The sequence below is a fragment of the Cheilinus undulatus genome, linkage group 10 (genome assembly GCF_018320785.1).
Source record: "Cheilinus undulatus linkage group 10, ASM1832078v1, whole genome shotgun sequence".
In the NCBI taxonomy this organism is placed as follows: Eukaryota; Metazoa; Chordata; class Actinopteri; order Labriformes; family Labridae; genus Cheilinus; species Cheilinus undulatus.
Window position 1 is genome coordinate 10,608,198 of NC_054874.1, and position 18,810 is coordinate 10,627,007.

An 18,810-nucleotide genomic window follows, 5' to 3' on the forward strand; every position below is an offset into this window, starting at 1 on the left:
CCGGTACAACATGCCCCCTCCTCCCTCGCTGTCCTCCCACAATCCCGTATTTACACTCACTGCATCTCTCTGCTCCCCCCTCCCTCGGCCGAGGTGCTATTGTCTCGTTTCCTGTGGCCGCACAAGCAACTCTTAACGCGCGCGCGCGCGCGCGGGGACACATGCGCGCGCTAACCACCCTGCAGCGGCTGTGATGTGGTCCCAGTTCCACCGAGCAGACGAAGGGAGACGGGACTAATTGAAGAGCTCCCAGCCGCTGAAGCTGTCGCAGCTAACTAGCTTAGAGGCGACTTCTTGGTAGCTCTGAGAAACTCAGCTCTCGCACACAGTGAACCCTTTAAAGGTAGAATATGGGGCTTTTCTTTTGACAGCTGCGCCGCTGCCAGACTGACAAACATCAGTGACCGGGAGGTGAGCTGTCACCATCCATTCAGCTGCCTGTAAGTTTACTGTGCTTTGTCCTGAGACAACACTTTTGTGTAGACATGAGACAAAAACATGTTTTTCTGAATTTGGCAAACTTTTGGGGCGCTTGTTTTTCACCTTTTTTCGCCACAACTTTTATTTCCACGTTTAAAGCAGTTAGAGCCGAGGAAATAGAAGGCCAGGTTATAGAGCATTCTTTTGTTGTATTGTTTGGTAGTAAAAACTCTTAGCACATGCTAATGCCATTTATTGGCATCATGTCTGAGTCACTTGCACAGCAGTGTTGATTAAATTAGTGTGTAAAAAACTTCCAGTCCCCACACAGCCACTTTTCAAAAATAGTATTTTTTTAATTAAATTTAACATTACAAGTGAGATTGTAGGCTTATGTACTTTACCCATGTGGCTGTGGTAAAAATGACAGAGGTTGCTGTAGCTTGTGTAGGCTATTGTAGGTACAATTCACAAGTTAACATAGCCTGCAGTATGGCCTCAAGTACACTGTAAGACAGTAGAAGGTAGTTAACAGCACTCAATCTTTCCAAGCATTTTCTGTCATTGTACTAAAATGATTTGACAGTCATTGTCAGAGTTTTTCCAGAATGCCTTGGGATATCATACACTTTTGCACCATGAGAGAAGTTGTTGACTCCCTAAGGAAAGTCTTGACTGTAGATACCATCTGTAATATGCAACATAAGTACAAGAACCATGTGAAAGAGTACTTTCTGGTTACAGTGCACCTTTCTGTCTTTCATTGTAAGACTGAACAGTAGGAGGGTAATTAAAAAATCAGTTGTGGAAACATTAAAACCCCAAACAGCTATTTCAAGCCCATTCGAAGTTTTTTGTTGTTGTTGTTGTTGTTATTGCACTTAAATTATTTGACAGTCATTCTTTTTCCCAGTATGACTTTAGGCATAAGACACTTTTGCATCATGGGTGAAGTTACTGACTCAGTTAGAAAGGCCCACCTGTGGGGAGTAACCACAATTCACACTGGATGATTACTGATCATGATGGAAGAGGGCGTCCTGGTTCAGTGTGCATTTTTCAATAAATGTCACTTGGAGTCACTTAAGTTGGCCAACCTTGAGCTGTTTAAATGTTCAAGATTGAAGTTTGTGATTGAAATGAGGGAAACTGCAGACGATTAAGAACATGTACCTTTATGAAAAATTATTAGATGTTATTTTGAGTTAAATATATATAGCATTTTTAAGTATAGCAAGGTTTTCCACAGTGTAGTTTGACTGAAAAAGTTAAGTTAATCCAACATAAATGCACAAGTAAAATTAAATGGATATAATTTAAAATAACAAAGTAGCTGCCACTTAACAAACACCATTTTTGAGATTAGTATTGAAGTGTAAATTATATATTTTAACTTGAATTTACTCAAAAATTTATTTCCACTACCTAAATCATTTCAACAAATATTCTGAGTATGTTTAATTTTCAGTGTATAATAATAATAATGTGCAGATAAGTTTGTGGGGGTTACAGCATAACCTCTAGACCAACATCAGCTTAAGTTTTAGCATTTTTATCCTTATTTCTTAAAATTTATGATTTTGATCTGTGGACCGAAGGTTCAGGATTTACAGCTAGTTTGTTTTGCACTTGAGAAGATTTTATATTTCCTGTCATTATGTGAAGCAGTTTGACAGGATGTTTCAGAAAACCACCCTGACAACCTCTTGTTTAGTGAGAAGAATTAATTCTAATTTTAAAGTAAAGCTCCAAAGAAATGGGCACATTTTATTAAGAGGACTACAAAGCTCACTGTCTGTCAGTGCAGTTTGTAGCTCTCAAAAAGGCAGATGAAGCCTTGTTCACTGTAAATGTTATTATATATTTTGCATTTTGCATGTATATGCAATCCAAAGAAATGGCTTTAACTCAATCAATTAAATTTTGAATGTTCAGTTATTGTTTGTTTTATGAAAAACGTATAATAATGGTGTTATTAAAAGTCGTGTTTTATATCTGTTCTTAAAACAAATAGACAAATGCAGATTATACAGCAAGTAAATTCTAGTTTCTGGTAGTAAAGAGGTTACCGTTCTTTACCAAAAAAAAATCTATATGGAAATGTTGGATACTGGTAGAAACCAAACATCTTGTATCCCTAGCTTCAAGCAGTGATAAAATACATGATAGCAAAAATTCCATGGCAACCATTTTGTTATTATCATTATACTTTTTTGATTGCTGAGGAATCTTAAATATACAGATTTACAAGTTGAAATCTTCAAACTATAGAGAGTTAACTATAGAGTAAACTGTAGAGTTATACTGAGACAGTAAACAGCCATATTCAATATAGAAGAAGCAAGCAGAGGTGGAAAAGTACATGGCTATTGTACTCTACTAAAAGCACAGTTACTCTGGTTAAATATACTTCGGTTAAAGTACTAGTCTATAAATCTACTCAAGTAAAAGTTTACTTTAAGTACTGAAGAGTTGTCCTGTAAAATGTGATCTTTCCTTATTGGCAAGAAAAGCAAGAGAATAGATCTCCAACCATGTTGTCAGGTTAATCCACACCTCTACAATACTGTAAAATACACAGCAAAATTGACAGTGTTAATTCAACTTATACAGAGTTAAATTTAACAAAGTGTCTATTTTTATCCACACTACATAGTTAACAAGTGTTAAATATTTTACAATGCTGTAGTAACTCAGCTGGTTCTCCTCTGGCAAGAACAGCGCAGAGAGTCGACCTCAGAGTAAGGCAATGAGTAAACGAACGAGTACTATGCACTATGCATCCTTTAGGAGTAGCTTAAATCACAGGCAGGAAGTCTAACTCAGTGGATAACTTCACTCATGGTGCAAATTTGACTTACATAAAAAAACAACAATGCTTAAACATGAGCTCTGCAGCCCTAGCAGGGATCACTGTACAACAGTGACATCTAAACACATCGAAACACCCTGCCCAAGGGCATAATGGGAAACTTATCTCACAAAACTTTGTAATTGTTGTGAATTTATCTTTTTGTAAAACACTGCATTTGTTTTTCTGGTGTCCTATAAACCCATGAGGGTTGGGCACTTTTTGTGCATTACACATAAATAAAGTACAATCAATTAATCAATCAATCAAGTACCCAAAAAACTACTCAGTTACAGTCATTTAAGTAAATGTAATTAGTTACTTTCCACCCCTGGAAGCAAGTATTTACAAGTGATGTGCTGAACAGTTTCTTTAATGAAGATCAGCTCTTATGAGACTAATCTTTACAGGACGTACTTAGTGTTTTCAAAGTTTTCATGATATTGAATTATAATTTAACTCAGTCCACAACACCATAAACTCAGCCAGCTTAAACAGTGAGGATGTCCAGTCTGTGACTGGTTGTCCCCCCACCTTCAAACTTCCAGGCCATCTTCCTTCTAGCATGTGAGAGAAAGGAACAGCTGGATGTGAGCTGATGCCGAACTTGATCCTTTCAGACCAGCAGGTCCCAGAGGCCTGTTTCTGTCACAGCCATGGACGACTGCGGGGGGAAACCCTTTAAGTGTGCAGCTGTCCATGACCTGTGTATGAGAACCATGGACACACATGCACTCAAAAATACATGGATGAGGACTCTTTTAGCAGGACACCTAGGAATCTACATGCTTAAGTATGTCTACTACAGATCCAGAGTAGTTCTCAAACATAAACTCTCTGTTTGCCAAATTCAATGTTCTATAGACTAGGCTCCCTGCAGAAACAACATCAGCTGAATATGAAGCCGACACCGTCAGAGGTCTTGGGACTGAGCCACAAAACACAGAGCCCAAGTGTGTTGCATGCAGAAGTGTTTGCCTGCTTGTGTTTCCAAGCTTGTGCATATGTAAGTGTGTTTGGTTCAGACGGGTACAGTGAGGGCATTGTAAGGGCTGATGGAGGCTTTCTGGGAGGCGTGTGAAAACGCAGTAAAGATGTCACACTGCAGCTGGCACAGGACAGGACTGATGAACTGCTTACACACACACATCCTTCCCTTTGTTTGTATGTGTGTGTGGGGTGAAAGGACGGAGTGAATCTTATCCAGCGACAGAGTTTTTACTCGCCATGTGCCAGTGGCAGACCACCTCGCTGCTCCTTTCGCTGTGTTGCATAACGGTCAAGATAAGGCTGGTTCAGCTGGTTGGATCCAGTGCTGCTCAAGTGTTATGGATTTGAACAGCAGAGCCGGAGATGTTCTATGGTTTCCATCCTGGATAGAGGTCGAGCTCAGCTAGGTAGTATCTTTCTTGAAAATGTGTAATCTTTGTAGTGACGTAGGGGATATTTTACAACTGGCGAAACTAGCTTAATGTAATGTTCATCATCAATCACTTAAATGCATTTAGAGTTTTCTCCTTTTTAACTGACTAAGAGAGAGGCTGAACTGACAAGGAAAATAGCCTCCTGTTTTTGGCTCAGAGGTATTTGGACATTGACTAATAGTCTAATGATACTCTTTCATATCTGGGAACTGTCCTGTTCTTTAAGGGAAAAGGATGAGGGATAATTGTATGGGGCGGTCTTTTAGGGGGTGGACGAGGCTCCTTACCTCCAGTGAAGGGCAATCTTAATGCTTCAGTGTACCAAGACATTTTGGACAGTGCTATGCTCCCAACGTTGTGGCAACAGTTTGGGAAAGGCCCTTTTCTATTCCAACATGACTGTGCCCCAGTGCACAAAGCAAGGACTATAAAGACAAGAACTTGGCTGGCCCATACAGAGCCCTGACCTCAACCCTGTTGAGCACCTTTGGGAAGAACCAGAACAGAGGTTGTGACCCAACCAGGCCTTCTTGTCCATCATCAGTGTCTGATCTCATAAATGCTTTACAGAATGAATGGGCACAAATTCCCACAGAAACACTCCAAAATCTAGTGGAAAGCCTTCTAAGAAGAGAGGAGGCTGTTATATATAGGGGTCAAATACTGTTTTCCATATCATGTACTTCAAAAAATTCCAAAAAGCTCTTATCACTTAACTTCTTGCTCTGTCATGAATGACTTTGAGATGCTTAGCAATACAATAATACATTAATGCAAATTGACAGAACCAGATCATTTTAATTGTAAATGTTCGAGAACATACACCACTTTGTTGCTTGAAAGCACCACTTTGTGTTGGTGGGAGCAGCACCACTGTGCTTTTACACAGTCCATCAGTCCTTAAATAGGATTTAAAATTCTGAAGAACTGTAGGCAGCTCTTATGGAATAGGAATACAAGACTGAGGTGTACTCTCAGTGATGCTGTAGTCATCTAAAACACACAAAAAGTACGATGAGCAAACAAGTGAAGGGATGTCAGAATCAAATTACAAGATATGACGCTGATGACTAAGTACTTTTGAATCTCTGCTTGACTGCAAAGAGTGAAAAACACATGTTGATGCAACCTGAGTGTTGATATTGGGCCACATGATCAAATTAGGAAATGTTCCACTAATGATGTCTCTATATTGAAGTATTGTGATTACTGTACATCCAAAACATGTTTAAAATATCTCTCGTGCCACGTGTAAGATGCTGAAATGCTGAATCTTCTTCTGGACTGATTGCTGAAGCCTTAAGGTTACAGGTTCTATATGCTCCATCTCATGGAAAAATAAAGTTGTTTGTTACTCCTTGGTCTCCTTCTGGCCTTTATAGTGAGGAAGTGACCATGTGTCTTTCCTTTTCTCTCCACAGGATGACTGATCAGCCCCGCAGCCGTGCATCCTGACTGGCTCTGCCTCGATGTGTGAGTCCAAATGTCCACAATGACTTGGAGGGGACTTGAATGGTGGATCCCCTGCTGACAGCTCAGACCACCAGATTTCTTCCTTGGCTTTGCTGACCGCTTTGGTCTAACTTTTTTCTCCTTCGCCCCTTTCCTGTTGAATCTGCCACCATGGCTAGTCTGGTGCTCAACGAGACTGGAATGGAGGACTGTGGGATTGATGACTCCTTCAAGTACAACCTGTACTCGGTGGTTTACAGTGTGGTCTTTGTCTTAGGACTGATCACCAACTGTGCTGCCCTCTTCGTATTCTGCTTCCGGATGAAGATGCGCAATGAGACCACAATGTTTATGACCAATTTAGCGTTATCAGATTTAGTCTTTGTTTTTACACTGCCATTCAAAGTCTTTTACAATGTTAACCGCCATTGGCCATTCGGAGATGAACTGTGTAAGGTCTCAGGAACAGCCTTCATCACCAACATCTATGGAAGCATGCTCTTCCTTACGTGCATCAGTGTAGACCGTTTCCTGGCGATAGTTTACCCTTTTCGTTCTCGCTCTATTCGCACACGCAGAAATGCAGCGCTTGTGTGTGCCGCAGTGTGGCTGACTATTGTGGGGGGAGGAATATCTGTGACTTTCTTCTCCACCATTAATAGCACAAACAGAGCCACAACATGCTTTGAGGGCTTCTCCAAGAGCACCTGGAAGACCTACCTTTCCAAAATTACCATCTTCATTGAGGTGAGATGAGCTTTGAATTTGCATCAACACCATTTGTACAATAATTATAATCAATCTAACCAGTTACAAAGCACTGAGGTCTGGCCATGTTAGGTGTTAATAGGTGTTAATCTCATTATTTATTTTCCAGATTGTGGGCTTCCTCATCCCACTCCTGGCCAACTTGGTATGCTCCTCACTTGTTCTACGGACACTACGGCGACCAGTTACCGTTGGCCATGGCTGTGACAGTAAGAGACGCGTACTTAGGATGATATTGGTCCATCTGGCCATCTTCATCATCTGCTTCGTTCCTTATAACTCCATCCTTTTCCTTTACGCCCTCGTGCGGACCCAGGCCTTGGCTAGCTGTGCTATTGAGCGCTTTGCTCGGACTCTTTACCCAATCACTCTGTGCTTGGCCAGCCTAAACTGTTGCCTGGACCCAGTGGTCTACTACTTTACCTCAGAGAGTTTCCAAAAAAGTTTGACCATGGGAGGGAAAGGGCCTGGCTCTCGTCCTGAGAGTATCCCCCGCAGTGACACTGAGACCCAGGACACAGTGAACACCTTCCCCAGTGACACGCACACTCTGGCCAGCAATGGAAAAGACTCAAAGACAGCGGAGAGTCAGCTCTGACTCAGCAGGGAAGACAGAAGGTAAAGGGACGTTTGGGTTTGACAGAAGCTTTGAATTGGAAAATAAAGCAATCAGCTGTTGGGTCCTGGAAGTGACAAACACATAACTCAGCAGATTAGTTAAGTCTTGAGGTAAGTCCTGAGGTGTGGCCTGGGCTTTACGGATTAATCCACCACTGGAGACCAGAGGAATGTATCTGCGTGTGTTTTTTATAAGAGAACATTACAGGGACCAGAGACTGAGCCACACCAGGACAGTGTTCAGAGCCTCTAAAAGAGACTCAAACTCATCATCACTCAGGCTAAACAAATGCAAGCACTCACAAGAGCATTGGACTGTGGATATGACTGGGATTTACATCCACATTGGTGAAATCTGCTGTCTAATACTTTTGTAACACATTGAGCCCAGAGTTGTATTGTTATAAAGTCCAAGTTTGCGCACTATATTGTATCATTTTAGACATTACTGTTTGACACTCTTTAATGTGGTGAGACTTGTTGTTATTGTTACACAGAAGTGTGTTTACCTGCAGCATTCAGTGTGTCTCATGTTGAAGTTTGAGGCCATTAAATGTCCATTTTAAAATTCTGTTATGACAGTATTATTTATACCCTCTAATGCTTTGAAAGTGTCAAAATGAGTGCAGATTTGAGGTTTTCTACTCTAGACTTACATTTCATTGTAAAGCAACCAGAGTGTTTTTGTTGGTAGAGCAGAGGGCAGCTCTGATCCATCAAGGACCTTGGCCTGTTTGCTGTGTCACAGGCCAAATGCTTATTATGACTGGAGCAATGGTCCATTGTTTGCTTGTGAATGAGCTCTCTCTGTCTTAATCTGGATTTAGACTGCAGATCTGCTCAAAGTCTTACACTCAGCAATGTTCACACACTCCAAAGTACGGGGGAACGCTGTTGACTAAATTCCCCCAAATCTTGTTTTATTGCACGAAATGCAAAAACAGCCGTGTCATTATTCAGCAAATCCAGGTGTTTGCTCAGCTTGTAGGATTTATTTTTGCCATTTTGGGAACATTTCTATTCTGTATGTCTTGCATCAACATGTCAAGTTTTATCACCCAGCGCTACTGTGAGAATTAAGGCCTAACTACATGTATCTCTGCAGAGTTGGAGTAGAAACCAAATTGGTATGGCCGATGAAAAATTCCCTCTCTGTTTCCCATCCAGCTCATACTTGATGCAAATTGGCAGCATTGCCTGGAAGAGGAGGACAGTCCATTGAATTTAAACTTCACTCTGTCAGAGTTGCACAACAACAGCATGTGTTTGCATAGTTGTGAGAAGGAGTGCATGGTAACTTATGTATTAAGCTAATGACAAAATACCAAAGAACAGCCTAAACACCAATTAATGGATAACATGGTAAAAAGCAAAGAGATTTGACAGTCTAACATCAGGTCCCCTGCTGGATTTAGTCTTCATCAGTGTAGGTTCACTGACAATTAGTGTTTGTAGGGCTAGCTGAAAATATTCAGACCCTGTACACTTTTTCAATTTTGTTATGTTGCAGCCTGATGTTTTCAGACCCTTTGCTAAAACACTAGTAATGTAGTTAAGATACCTCCCATTTCTATTCATCTTTGCTGAACTGTTTCTACACCTTGATTAGTGTCTACATGTGGTAAATAAAATTGATTGGACATAATCTCTGATGCACAGATCTGATGAAGGCTACAAAAAAATTCTGCTCCACCAAGGGTCCCCAAGAACACAGTGGCCTCCATAGTTCTCAAATGGAAGAAGTTTGGTACAACCAGGACTCTTCCAAGAACTGGTTGCCTGGTAAAACTGAGCAATCTGGGGAGAGGGGCCTTAGTAAGAGAGGTGACCAAGAACCTGATGGCCACTCTGACTCCAGAGATCCTCTGTAGAGATGGGACAAAGCTCCAGAAGGACAACCATCACTGCAGCCCTGCATGGATCTGGGCTTTATGGCAGAGTGGCTAGACTGAAGACTCTCCTCAGTGCTAAATGCATGTAAGCTTGCATGGAGTTTGCAAAAAAATCCAAGTTAAATCGAAGTCCAAGAACATTCAGTACAACATAATTTTTTGTAGCCTGTCCTAGATCTGTGTCTTGCAACAATCCTGTCTCTGAACTTTGCAGGCAGTTCCTTTGACCTCATGGCTTGGTTTTTGCTGACAACATAGCAACATTTCAAAAAAGATTCAGAAAAATGGGAGGAACCTGAGCTAAATATCATTAGTTTTTGCAATGGGTCTGAGTACTTATGTCAATGCTATAGTTTAGTTTTGCAAAAAAAAAAAATCTGTTTTTACTTTCTCATGATGGGGTACTGAGTACAGATTAATGAAGATAAAAATGAATCAAAACAACTGTTGCAGCAGACTGCAACATAATAAAATACAATGTATTTCATTCTGCATCTTACAGACAGGACAGAGAGACCAATCTAAGGTTTAGGCTCTGGGGTGTTGATCTCTATTATTTGTTCTTTCATTTCAAGCAAAGTTAAAGAGATTCATGGCTGAATTTGGGAATGTATCAAGCCTCTATACCTGCAGCACTGATAAAAGAAATCTTGTTAGCCTGCAAACTCACTCTTCAGAGGCAAGTAGTGCTTTCACGTGAGTCTAACAGCTGAGACAAAGAGACAACAGTGGGTCTATTTGTGGGATTTGTGGTTAGGGGTAGCAGAGAGGCCTAAAAAGTCACTGTAGAGCAGGAAATGACAGAAAACAAAAGCAAGAGCCAGTCATTTGTAGAGTGTTTAATGTCAAGTGTGTGTCAACTTACTGCAACAGAACATACTTGACCCTCAAAAGATGCACTTTAAAGAAGCAATCTGTCCTTTTTTCCTTCACTGTATCATGAATATAAACTGCACACTGTCGCTCAGTAAGCTGGCCTGTTCTGACCTCTGGTGGCCATGATGTAGTAGAAGAATTTAGCAAGAACACCAGAATAAATGTGGCCATGTTCTTTCACATGCTAAACTTGTTGTTGATGGTAAAACCACACAGTAGCAACACAGGAAGTGTACCAAAAGTGATGCCATCGCTTAGCCGGGAGCATTTCTAGAGAAATTTTCTCAGAGCTGGCTTTAGGTACGCTCAGTACTTGAATGTAACAGGGTGGACAAAACCAGTGTTAATTTTGGCAGCTATTTTTAGTCAAAGTTTTAGTCTTTAAATGAAATGCATTTTAGTTTTAGTCACATTTTAGTCATTTGTATCCTTTTTAGTTTTAGTCTAGTTTTAGTCCATAAAAAGTCCTCCCATTTTAGTCTTTACTTTTAGTCCAAGCATTTATTTTCTTGCCTAAATCTAGTACCAAATCATGGTAGTGTGTTCTCTGCACGCTGCCAAACCAGGGGACCCTGCTTTTTACAGCTGAGAGGCAGAATGGCTATACATGCATTGTTTCTTGACAGATTTACCCACAGTGGAGAAATATCAGGGATTTTGAATGTCAGACGAAAACTACATTACATTTTAGTCTAGTTTTAGTCATCTTGATGAAAACTTAACTTGCTTTTTGTCAGTTTGGGTCATCAAAGATCTTATTTGTTAGTCTTAGTCTAGTTTTTGTCTAGTTTTTCTCTGCAGTAGATGCCACACAACCGAAACTTTTACTCGTTTGAAAATATCATACAGTAGTTCTCATTGCACATAAATGGGTCATGTCTCAGTTCACATGAAAATTTTTGCATGAATATTGAATATGAAAGTGATTATTTAATAAACTAGCGTTTAAAACAGGAAGTGTTGGGGATAAGGGGAAGCAGTGGACAGTGATATTTTTGTAATGCTGATAAACATTGACAAATGCAAATTATAACATATTTGAACTACTATGACATATACAAGTGTAGTTATGCATGAACAATCTCCATCCCCAAGCTGGGTCTTTAGACATCTGCATGTTAACCTTGAGCATTTATCATCTGCCCACTTGTCTGTGTTTCTTTGCTGAGTTTATTTAAATGCAGGTGCTTTTCTTTGATTTTAAATCCTCAAAGTCACCACTGAACATACCCAATACTGTGTTGGTTATGTTGCAGAGACTTCATGACGTATCAAATGGTAGACAAACACAGGCACGCATGAGGGCAGAGCTTCCCCTTCCCCTTCCCCTTATCATCTACCTAAGGAACTGAGAGTTAGACAAGGCTGAGAACAGCCAACACCTCAGCAATTACAAAATGAAAGCTGCATCATCGGAAGGTTAATGCTCACTTTTGCACATGCAAGTTTTTTTTTTCTCAGCCACTGATGCGAATCAGGAAGGTTTGCTGTTGACCCTGTTTGCTGCCGTGGAGCTTGAGGAGCAGAGAGAGCCTGTGCATCAGTCTGCTGTTTACAGTGGAGTGTAAAGCAGCTGGGGCATGTGGTTGTGGGTGATCGCTGACCTCTCCTTTACATCCATGCTACTCATATAGGGAGAAGACAAAGGAACTTAAGGTAAATACGTGTCTGTTTAGAGTATTGCTGTCTGACAGGTGGTCACACTGACACGCTTTGATCATTTGTTGTCAAGTCTTTTAATTTATAGATGATAGGTGTTTAAAATTGAGCACAGGGTTAGGGTTAGGGGTTTCTTTTAACTTCATAACATCAGAAATGATCTGTGTATTTATATTAACATAGTACTTTCACAGACAGTTGCAAAATTTTTTCAAACCTTCGAACAGAAATTATTTAAAGGTGTGAATTTTATTCAATGATAAGAAAAAGTTTCAATTTACCAAATTATTATCAAAGATCCTTGAACAGTTGGTGTAGTACTTCTGTAAACTTTTATGACATACTGTTGCACAATTTTGACTGTGCAGGGGACTGAAGAGACTCCATGCCGACTGTAGCAGCATGGAGTCAAAACTGGTCATAAATTACAGTAAAGCTGCAAAACACAGTCACTGGTTCTCTGTTCCCTCTCTGGGACTGGTAGAGGAAGGGTGTGGTGTCCCCTTGATGGTGGGAGGAAGGGCAATGCTTCAGTGATATGCGGAGTAAATGTCCCGTCTTTCTTTCTCACATTTCCCCCTGCAATCTTAGTCAACACACACTCATCTTGATTCCATACACTCTCTCTCTGCGCATCATAGATCTAATTACTTTGGCTCTCAGCATATACTTTGCAAAGCAACACATTTTTATACAAAGATGATTAAGAAATAGCACAGATGTGAAGACTTGAAGCTATTTCTTTGTCAGGTTATTGCACATTTCCTGTGACAGTGGCTTCACATTTTTGTGTTTTGAGTGTTTATAAACATAACACAAAAAGTAATGAAATTTGTGTTTGATAGATTATTCTTTGTTGTACCAATGCTTCTTGGCAATAAATCTTATATCACTGGAAAGCCTGTTTATTTTCCTTTTAAATGGTGCAACATTTGTGAGGAGCATGGATTTGTGGAATGAGCAACAGAGTTAAGTATGTGGGCTGCACCCATGCCAAATCTTCTCTGCTATTGACTCTTTTTTGGCGCTTGATATGCAGGATGATATGGCCGATGGCTCTCTGCCCATCCAGATTTTTGCTCCCTTCAATCCATCCTTGCTGTTCAGTGCACTTTGGTTGGCACACCTCATGAGTGAACAGAAAGCATGCGGTACACTATCACACTACGCTAACTGTCTAAATCTCTTTATCAGTGAACTTCCTTGACCATAATCCTTGGTCATATGGCAAAAATGTATTGTTGCCCTCACTTTCTTCACCTTCACCTTCACAAACCGTTAAAAAAAACCCTTCTTTTTCCTTGCTTTTCTCTCTGACAAAATCCTCTTCTTGCTCTCAATCCCTTCTTTCTTCTCCTCCATCATCCTCATCTTTCTCTGTATCCCTGCTTTTTCTCCTCTCTTATCCTTACCTTATTCTTTATCCCTGCTTTCTCCTCCACTTTCCTCATCTTGCTCGCTGTCCCTGCTTTTTCTCCCTCATTATCCTAATCTTGCTTTTTATCCCTGATTCCTCTGCCTTAATCATCCTCACCTTGCTCTCTGCCCCTGCTTTTTCTCCTCCATCCTCCTCACCTTGCTCTTTATTCCTGCCTTTCCTTCTCTATCATCCTCACCTTGCTCTTTATCCCTGCTTTCTTCTCCTCCATCTTCCCCAACATGCTCTTTGCCCCATTTTCCTCCTCTCTCATCCTCATTTTGCTCTCTATCCCTACATTCTTTTACTCCACCATTCTCACCTTGCTCTCTATCCCTGCTTTCTTCTCCTCCATAATCATAAACTTGCTCTTTATTTCTGCCTTTCCTTCTCTATCATTCTCACCTTGCTCTTTATCCCTGCTTTCATCTCTTCCACCTTCCCCAACATGCTCTTTGCCCTTTTTTCTTCCTCTTTCATCCTCACTTTGATTTCTGCCCCTGCTTTCTCTCCTCCACCATCCTCACCTTGCTCTTTATCCCTTTTATCTCCCTCACCTTCCCCAACATGCTCTTTGCCCCTTTTTCTTTTCCACCATCCTCACCTTGCTTTCTGTCCCTACTTTCTTCTCCTCCACCATCCTAATCTTGCTCTATCCCTGCTTCTCCTCCTTCATCATTCTTACCTTGCTCTATATCCCTGCTTTTTCCTCCTCTCTCATCCTCAGCTTGCTCTCTGCCCCTACTTTCTTTTCCTCCACTATTCACCAAGAATTTAAGCAAACCAGCATCAGAGTGCATAGTAGTTCTTTCATTATCATAGAACTGAAAAGGATGGAGACAAACTACGGAATGATTGATTAGATAAACCACGCAGCTTTTTTAAACACGTCAGAATTTAGGGGTTTTGACAAATCATTTCATGAAGCAATACTACTCTTAGGTCATCATACCTAAGTTCAGGTACCTACGTATTTCTAGGCCTTGTTTCAGTGCAGCGCTGCCACACATGAATGACCACAGCAAGAATAGATGTAGAAAGTAAACGGACAACATTGAGACATTTATACTGTTGGTTTTAGAGCCAAGCTCCTCTTGGCTCCCCCATAATAAATGGGTAAAACCGCCTATCTAAGTAAAGTCCCACTTACTGTGGTTTAACTTATTTAATCAGTGTGAATGGAATGAGTTCTTGGAGATGTAAATCTTGTTTATCTTTTCAGGTGTGATGGCTGTCTAAATAAAACTGAAATGACTCATAATACATCACAATGTGGTCACAACATGACCAGCTGGGAGCAGAGCATGGATAAGATGTACACTTACTTCTACCTGATTCTCTTCATCCCTGGACTGCTACTTAACACCACTGCTCTCTGGTTCCTCTGCAAATATATAAGGTACATGCATACAAGTGTGAGCATTTTTACCTAAAAGCATCATAGACGTGACTAACTTGTCCATGTTGGTCCACAGTAAGAAGACCAAGGCTGTGATCTTCATGATAAATCTGGCCTTAGCAGACCTGGCCAACACTCTCTCCCTTCCTCTCAGGATTTATTATTACTTCACTCACAACTGGCCCTTTGGAAGAAGCATCTGCTTGTTCTGCTTTTACCTAAAATACCTCAACATGTATGCAGCTATTGTGTTCCTGGTAAGCAGGCTGTAAATGACAGTGCCATTGGTTTTTAATCATTTAAGTCGTTTTCATGTCACTATTTTTGCTTTTCCAGGTGTGCATCAGTGTGCAGAGGTGCGTGTTTCTGCTCAACCCATTTACCGCTCGCCGCTGGAGGCGACGCTATGACCTTCTGATCAGTATCATAGTGTGGTTAGTTGTCAGTCTGGCCTGCTCACCTTTCATTCTGATGCGGAGCAGTAGCAGCTCACAGACAGTCGATATTAAGTCCTTTTCTGTTAGTGTCACACCCAAATACCCAGTAGCTTACACTAAACTTTACGCCCCACATTTCAGTACAACCCCTAGCAGATCCAACCCTACTTCTACCACAGAGGGCTGCTTCAAGGACTTGCCCATGCGCCGCCTGCCCCAATCTCTTGCTCTCACCATGATGGCTCTCGCTGAGCTCTTTGGTTTCCTGATCCCATTGGCCTGCATCAGTTACTGCTCCTTTCGCATTGCCAGGTCCCTCAACCAAAGGCAGACCCAGGATCAGCAGTATTCAACCAGAGAACAGAGTCGACTGCAGTCGGTCACCTCCAGCGGTCAGACTGATAAATATGAAAAGTTGACAAATGGTGAGAAGCGGCGAGCTTTACGGATGGTGCTGAGCTGCTCTGCACTCTTCTTGTTCTGCTTCGCTCCCTACCACATCAACTTCCTGCTCTACCTGATGGTTTCACAGGACATAGTGGTGCACTGTGCCACAAGGCTCGCGGTGCGTCAGTTCCACCCGGTGTCTCTCTGCATGGCGAGCTTGAGCTGCGTCCTCAACCCCCTGCTTTATTATTTCTTAACAGCTGAGTTCAGATTGCATCTCACCAGGCGAACCTCCTCCTTCACCTCCTCACTCCTCTCCTCCCCGATCAGCTCCCCGACCCAGCGCCCCGTCCAACACAGGATGATGAGCAAGGAGAGTAGCTGCTCAGACAGGGAGTAGCAGGCAGATGTATGAGATCATCTTACAGCTTCCTGGATAAAAACTGACCCAAAGAACTTGCAGACAACCTGGTGAAGCTCAGTTACTTGCTCAAGTTTGTTTTCATGGTGCATATTTCTTAAGATCCATGAGTAACACCATAGTTGCCTAATAGACATAGAGAACAGCTAGTTGGTTTTTTCATCTTTAAATAAGCTACATCAGTATATGTTACACTGTACATAAATGCATGTTCATTTGACTGTAAATAAAAAACCAAAGCCAGCACCTTGGTGTTTGTCACTATTGTGTCTCTGTTTTTCCATCACAGTAAAGCGGCTGATATCACACCAGATGAAAGCAGATGCCCACTCATTTTGATGCACTTCCTCTTACAGTGCAAAGCGGTAAAGGCAGTTGGCAGCTGTTACATCAGCTCTGAAAAAACATAACTGCCAGGCTCTGGCAGATATCGTGTTAAACTGAAACTCAGAACCTCCGACCACCCACTCATGCAGCTGCTTCACTAAAGTCTCAGCCAACTCTGAGGATACCCCCACCCTTAGAAAAACCCACTGTAAGAAATAACAGCAAAATTCATGAATTAGAGATGACCCTAAATAGTCAAATATTTGATGGCTAATTTGAAAAAGCCTCATTTGACTCCCAATCGTAGTCAAATACCTGCTCATAACCACTAATTCAAACTATCAAACTCATACCAGGGTGATGTCATTGTGTGCTAATTTTGTCACCTGATAGCATGAAAACAAAGCCACATTTTGCATTACAACCATTTAGTGTGGAAAGTGTGATTTTTAAGCTCTCTTTCAGTTTTTGTTTGATGTCAAAAGGCCAAATTAAACAGGTAAAATGATTAATGTCACATGTTAAATAATTTTACATGGGGCACAGTGATCCACATTACAGGACTGGTACTGTTAATCTTTTCATAACTTCGACATTTTAATGTAAATTTTAAAAGAAAAAAAGTTGCCTCATATTTCTATCTGCTAATAATTGACCCTGTAAAAATCAAGTCAGTTTAAATCAATTCTCCTTGTATTTGTGTTCACAACTTTTTGTACAGTGGGACAGTTAAAAAAGAAGAAAAAACACCATGTATAAAATTGTATTTTCTACATTTACCCTTATTTTGGCTAATTTGTTTAGCTCACTGTTTGGAATCCCTCACAGTCTTCGAATGCAAAGAATGCCATACTGGTCTCCATATGCTAAAGCACAAAAATTCTTTTAAACTTGGGCATTATTAAGTGGAACAAAAACCTAAAGATACAGATGTATTATATGTAAAAATATTCATTTTTATCTTGATTAAAATTTTTTTATTTTACCACTTTTTTTGTAAGTTTACAACATTATCTAAATTTCTGCCCCTTGAAATGACAACTTAATTATATTTTGATAAATATACAGTGCTTAACAGATTTATAAAAACACCTGTCATATTTGTCTCAAAGACCATCCAGCATCATGAAGTGCTTTTATACGGACTCTTTCATTTTCAGTGCGCTCTCCACGTTTTACTATTTGAACAGGAATGAGGAATTTCAAACTGAATTCACCCAAATTTGAGCCGGCTCACGGGGCTTCTCTGAGAAGTCAGAAATTAACCAAGCATAACATTCAACCACTAAAACTAAATTTTCTGTTCAGGAATGCAAGTAAATAACTATAATTTGACATTTTAATCAAGAAATAATAATGAGCTTTACTTTTTTTTCAGGGTTTTTTGTGAATCAGTAAATTTAAAAATTCATGGACATAACAATAATGATGACATTTTAGCATTAAAAAATATCATTTGGGTTAAAGAGTTTCTACATATTGTTGTATTAACCATTGCAGGAACATAAAAAATGATTTTGGTAATTACCAATGCTGGTAATTTAGGGCAGCTGTGGCATAAACCTTACTTTGGTTAGAGTTAGGGTGGTCTAATAAATTTGTCAAGCACTGTATATCTATGATTGCAACTTTCAATATTTATTTTTTTATGTTTTGTGTTTTTGGAGATCCTATCTAATAGTATAGTAAGTACATTAAAAATAATTATCATTTCATAAAGTTGAGGTTGTGCTGAAAAAAAAGATACCAAACATGAGCATAGCAGATATTTTCTGAGTGGCTCATATTGCCAAAAGAAAAGTATGAACAAAACAGAAAAAATAGCCTGATTATTAATTCTTAAATACACTTAAGCTGGTGTAGCGCTTTTCTAGTCAACTTATTACTCAGTGCACCTTTTACGCCAGTGGTCACACTTACCCACTCACATCCGTTCTCTCCTCTTATTCACACACTAACGGTGAAGGCTACTCTAGAGTCATCATTATTCCCATTCATACACATCCATACACATTCACTCACCACTGATGCAGCAGTGGTTGCTATTTGGGATTAAGTGTCTCAGCCAAGTACATGTTCACATATTACTGCAGGAGATAGGGATTGAACCCCCTTCCTTCTGAGGTACAACCGACTTGCTTCTGAGACACAGTAGCCCTATTTTTTTAGTGATTCGGTGTATTTCTTGTCATACAATGCAAAAGTTGTTGCACTTTGTTTTAGCGCTATTTTACCATCAGTAATGTTTTTTTTGCAATGGTTTTCGAGACAATCTGGCTGCAGACTGCTCATCTCTGATGGCCACTCTCACAGACTTTTCATCTGAGACCTCAGAACAGAAATACACACTAAAGCATTGAAATAAAATCTTATTTAACTTCCGTTGATGGTTACGGTAAGGGTTGAGGATTAGGATAGGATACCAAAATTAAAGTTAAAGACCTGCAAAACCTGACTACAAA

At 40.4% G+C, this 18,810-nt stretch overlaps 1 protein-coding gene across 1 annotated transcript; it reads left to right on the plus strand.

The window, feature by feature from the left end:
- The first annotated feature begins 223 nt into the window (after positions 1-223).
- LOC121516750 lies at positions 224-16,259 on the plus strand. Its single transcript, XM_041798157.1, has 6 exons — positions 224-440; positions 6,117-6,894; positions 7,025-7,512; positions 14,600-14,776; positions 14,853-15,033; positions 15,113-16,259. Exons 2-6 carry the CDS (start codon positions 6,319-6,321, stop codon positions 15,998-16,000), a joined length of 2,310 nt encoding a protein of 769 aa, XP_041654091.1. The 5' UTR covers positions 224-440; positions 6,117-6,318; the 3' UTR covers positions 16,001-16,259.
- Positions 16,260-18,810: the final 2,551 nt, after the last annotated feature.

Coding starts and splice junctions, on each gene's coding strand:
- LOC121516750 (XM_041798157.1), top strand. CDS start 6,319: ATGGCTAGTCTGGTGCTCAACGAGACTGGAATGGAGGACTGTGGGATT. Junction 6,895..7,024: donor AAATTACCATCTTCATTGAG/GTGAGATGAGCT, acceptor TTTATTTTCCAG/ATTGTGGGCTTCCTCATCCC. Junction 7,513..14,599: donor ACAGCGGAGAGTCAGCTCTG/ACTCAGCAGGGA, acceptor TTATCTTTTCAG/GTGTGATGGCTGTCTAAATA.